The sequence below is a fragment of the Poeciliopsis prolifica genome, unplaced genomic scaffold (assembly GCF_027474105.1).
Source record: "Poeciliopsis prolifica strain line A6 unplaced genomic scaffold, Auburn_PproV2 SCAFFOLD001, whole genome shotgun sequence".
Lineage (NCBI taxonomy): Eukaryota > Metazoa > Chordata > Actinopteri > Cyprinodontiformes > Poeciliidae > Poeciliopsis > Poeciliopsis prolifica.
In genome coordinates this window covers 12,478,191-12,482,800 of record NW_026562376.1, presented here as the reverse complement: position 1 = coordinate 12,482,800, position 4,610 = coordinate 12,478,191, and the positions used below count along the sequence as shown (strand labels likewise).

General features: G+C 40.0%; 1 protein-coding gene across 1 annotated transcript; it reads left to right on the top strand.

Moving 5' to 3' along the window:
• Nucleotides 1–3,976, top strand: endouc (endonuclease, polyU-specific C). Its single transcript, XM_055042356.1, has 8 exons — nt 1–108; nt 209–262; nt 344–443; nt 517–628; nt 723–844; nt 2,365–2,477; nt 2,560–2,710; nt 2,776–3,976. Exons 1-8 carry the CDS (start codon nt 98–100, stop codon nt 3,049–3,051), a joined length of 939 nt encoding a protein of 312 aa, XP_054898331.1. The 5' UTR covers nt 1–97; the 3' UTR covers nt 3,052–3,976.
• Nucleotides 3,977–4,610: the final 634 nt, after the last annotated feature.

Here is a 4,610-nt window from a genome sequence, read left to right as displayed (position 1 = left end):
AGTGTTGAATACTGGGTATGAGGCTGGACTCAGTCAAACATTAGTGAACAGTCTGCTGTAGTGTGAACTGTAAGTGTAGTGAAGAGTTTCCGGCACCATGGCTGTAAGGTCTGTATAAATATGTATTTTCACTCCTTTTAAATGTCATTGCTGCCAAAAATATTACGTTTTAAGCCAAGAGCGTTGACTGAATCTGTGTGGAATGCAGGCTTTGTGGATTCCTCCTGCTTGCAGTTCTTCTCAGTGGAGTTCATGCATCAAGGTAAAAATCAATAAAAGCATGAGTACATTCCTCATGCATTTGTTTTAGTTTGACTCAGATTTTGCTGTATTTCTGTGGCAGGCCAGCTGTAAACCAGGAGTTATCCAACCTTTTTAACGAGCTCTGGAGGCTGGATGTGAACCGCATGAAGCCTGGGATAGACTACACTATCTCTGTTCAGGTGAGGAGCCGCTTCTGACGAACACAAAACTTTCCTGGCTGTTTTTGAAATCTTCTGTGTCTCACCTCTGCAGGGTAGAGCGGGATTTGTGAACCAGGGCAGCCATGTTGTCCTGGATCACGCCTCACTGCCTCTATTCTCCAACGTTAATGAGAACAAACTGAGGAACACAACCACTTTCTCTCGTGAGTGTCCCATATAGAGCCCTTTGCATGTCTGAGCTGATGTGAAGATCCAGCACATTTTTCTTCAATAAATTATATTTCTGTGCTCTTGCAGTCTTTATGAAACTCCTGGACAACTATGAGCGGTCGACAGGCATCACAGAGCGAGTCACTCCAGAGGAGCTGACCGAGATCAATCTGTTCCTCGATGCTGTTTTGGAGACACAAGTCATGAAGGTGTGTTCAACCAGCTGGATTTAGCAGCCGTCCAAGTTATTTGTTACAACAGGTACATGTTTGTTGTGTTTTCCAGATGCCTAAAGTTTCCCACAGATTGCAGCAAACCGCTTTCTGTTTTGTGATTTGAGGCTGCAGCTGTCTCTTCCTGTCCCTGCAGGAGCTAAACGCTCAACTTCACGGTGTTAGAGTGAAAAATAACAAACAGCTGAAACATCTGTGTGCGGCTGCGGAATGCAAACTTGGCCTCCATGCTGTCCCCAAAGAGGATTTCTGGAAATATTTGGACATTCAGTTCTTAATCTACAAAACTTCTGGCTCTGTTGAGAGTTTGGATTCCCCTTTCTCTATAAGAGAGAGAAGAATGTGGAATGTGATCATGTTTTGATCAAATTAAACATTTGGGGTGAGAAAATATAGAACCAAATCACGGTCAGTTTACAGCTAATGGTACACAACAAAGCCAAGCAGTGTCTATCTGGGGTCATTGACGAATTTATTGGAAAAACTATTAAACAGAAAAACACAAAATGTAGATTAAGCATAAGAAATCAATAATATCAGTTCAGCCTTTCAATAGCTTGAAATCAAACTTGGTGTAGCTATATGGTCATAATGCTTCTTGGTATTGGACTCTAGCCACAGAATATTCTGGTCTGGATCGACGTTTGTTTTGTTCAGAATATTATAAAACTGCTGCTGTTTATGATATAATCAGCAAATGCACATTCTCACAGAAACTTTCATCACTGGTGAATGATTTCACAGTTTATCAGATCACAACCACAAGCTTCAATACATTCTGATCGGATTTCACATGATGGGTCAACACAAAGTTGTGTACAAATGTGAAGTGGAAGGAAAATTATAAATGTAACTCTATTTTCTCTACCAGCTTTAAAAAATTTTTTAAAAAATTTATCATTGTTTACAAAATTGCTCAAGCTCATTCAGGCTTGAAAAGCATCTATAACCATCAGGCATTTTCAACATATTCTCAGCTATATTTAGATCTGGACTTTGACTGGGCCATCATAAGACACAGATAAGATTTGATCTAAGTTGTATGTTTAGAAACATTGAACTTTCGCTCCAGACTCAAATCTTTTGCAGCCACCAACCGTCTCCCCATCACCTCTGAACTTCTTCTTCATCTGTGCAGAGAGAAATGCATCACCACAGCATGATTCTGCCACCAACATGAGACACATGGACGGTAGATTCAAGGGATTTATTAGTTTTGAAGTGCCAGCTATGCTGTGCAGAAGAGTCTGAAAATGTTCAAGGGTTGTGTATACTTTTTGGAGTTGATTTAATTAAGAATCCCCTCAGTGTTTTCCCCCAATAAGTCAGTAAATGTCTCAGTTCTGATCTCTACAAAACTAATACAATATAAGAAAATAAGATATCGATGAAAGTCTGTCAGATTTACCTATCAGCTGCTCATGGTCTCACAAACAGATGCGGTTTTAGGACCCTGCACAGCCTCCTTTGCATTAACGAATGTGATTTCTCGACAGCGCGCTCATCAGTACCTGGTGAGCAAAGGAAAGTCCAGCTCCGACTCGAAGCAGTTTAAGAATCAGCTTAACTTGATCTGGTTCCATCTCTACCACCGGCAGAGAAACACAGGGTGAGGGTCCAAACAACGTCAACAGATGAGTCAACTTTTAAGTCTGAGACCGGTCTGGAAATGCTCTTGTCTTTCATGGCAGACCTGACTCTTGTGGATTTGAACACGTCTTTGTTGGAGAAACCAAATCTGGAACAGAAATAATCGGCTTTCACAACTGGGTCCAGTTCTTCCTGCAGGAGAAAAACAGCCATTTGGACTACAAAGGCTACAAGGCCAGAGACCAGGACTTGGTAAGTTCACTGCATGTGGGAGACATGTTTGTCTGAGGCGCTGTGACCTGTCACTCCCTCCACAGCCTGATCAGGACGACCACGTCCTGAACCTCCAGTTCAGCTGGCACGGTGTGGTGAAGCCCGTCGGCAGCGCCTTCATTGGCACCAGCCCCGAGTTTGAGATGGCCATTTTCACCATCATCTTCCTTATGAACACGGAGCGAAGCACCACGGTGCTGGTCAACATCGACCAGTGTCAGATGGAGCTGGTGGTCATCAGGCAGGGCCGCTGTCTGGGGACGGCGTACCCCAAACTGCTCAGCAGCAACAGCAGACACGTCAGCCAGCACTCGCACTGACTCCAGCTGCAGCTTGAGTGGTCTTTACCTGAAGTGGGGTGGTGAAATCTACATCCAGCAGGAGAATCATAGTCTGTTCTGATTCTAACATGTATCTAAAGCTTTTAATGAAACCGTTCTGATGATGTTCCTGGTGGAACAGGATTTATTTGAAAAAGTGTAACATGTTAAGCTATAGAACCTTATATTAAAAGTAATCGTCAGTGTTGTAGTGATCCAAAAATACTAGTTCGTATTAAAAGAAGCGTGTTAACTGTACAAAGTTATCTTTTAAAGATCATCATTGTCTTTGTATTTAAGGACATTTGATTCCCCTGTTGAAGTTTTCTGGTTGAAGCAATCAGATTTTATTATTTGAAATGTTCTGTTCAACTCTTCAATTCTAACTTTTAAAGATCAAGTCACAACTGCTTTACTTGGATGACATGTTGCTTTGTCTTTCCCATATTGAAGAGGATTAGAGTTAATCTTTCTTGGCCCAGAGAAGCAGGAATAAACGTCAGAACTAAAACCTAAACATATCTGCTTCCTTTCATTTATTTTGTAACTGTTTCATGCGAAATAATTGTAATTTTTGGCTTCTTTTTTTTCCTCATTAGAAAACATTTATTTCTAAAATGTGGATTTGTTTCAGAGCAAACAAATATGGGGTTCTCTTTGTGTCAAAAATAAGTAGAGGTCACACGTGAGTGTACATGTGGAATGTGATATGAACTTATTTCTAGATTAAATGTATTAATACTTAACAATCTGCTGCACCATCCTATCATTCAAATGGCATTAGGCTAAAAATAAAAGAAGAGACTGTGATGTCATATACATTCCTGAAACGCAACTTTCGGTAGTGAAAGTAAAAATGTTGTTTCTTCAATCAGTCACCTTTTTGTTTCATTAGGTCTACAATAAACAGACAGTCTAAACTCTTCCTCTTGCTGACTGCAGATTTGTGATCCAACAACTTTTATAATCAGTTGCTTTAGATCACTGTATAGTTGGTTTGTTTCTAAATAAAATACCTCTTCTTACCTTTCTGTTTTTAAAAAGTGGCTTATAGCTTAATTTTGTTGTTGTTGTTCTTTTGCTGCTCATCTCATAATTTAAAGCATGCTGTTTTCACTTCTTTGCTCCACATTTTCAACAAAGTTGATTTGAGGGCTGTTATTTCAATTGCCCCCATATAAATGTTCTCAGACTGGGTAAGTAACCACAGATCCATCCAGGGTCCTAAATGTGACCCTGGATGTTTTCCTTTTATTCTACCAAGAAAAAGAAATAGTTGGAAAAAGCAATGATATATTTAATATTTTTGTCTAGTTGAGGATTGTCTATGTTTGTCTGTGTGATTCTATTATATAATACATTATTATGGAAACTCAAAATACTTTTTTTTGATTGTTCAAACTAGTTGCCGAAACTTGTTTCCAACAACTCTTGGCCGAATTGGCGTTTTTGCAAACCAGTAAAAATTAAAACGTAGAAGAAGAATTAATTCGAAGCGGAACGCAGTCTTTAGTTCCGCCCACCTCGGAAGGGACATTTTAAGAAGTAACACAGTCGGG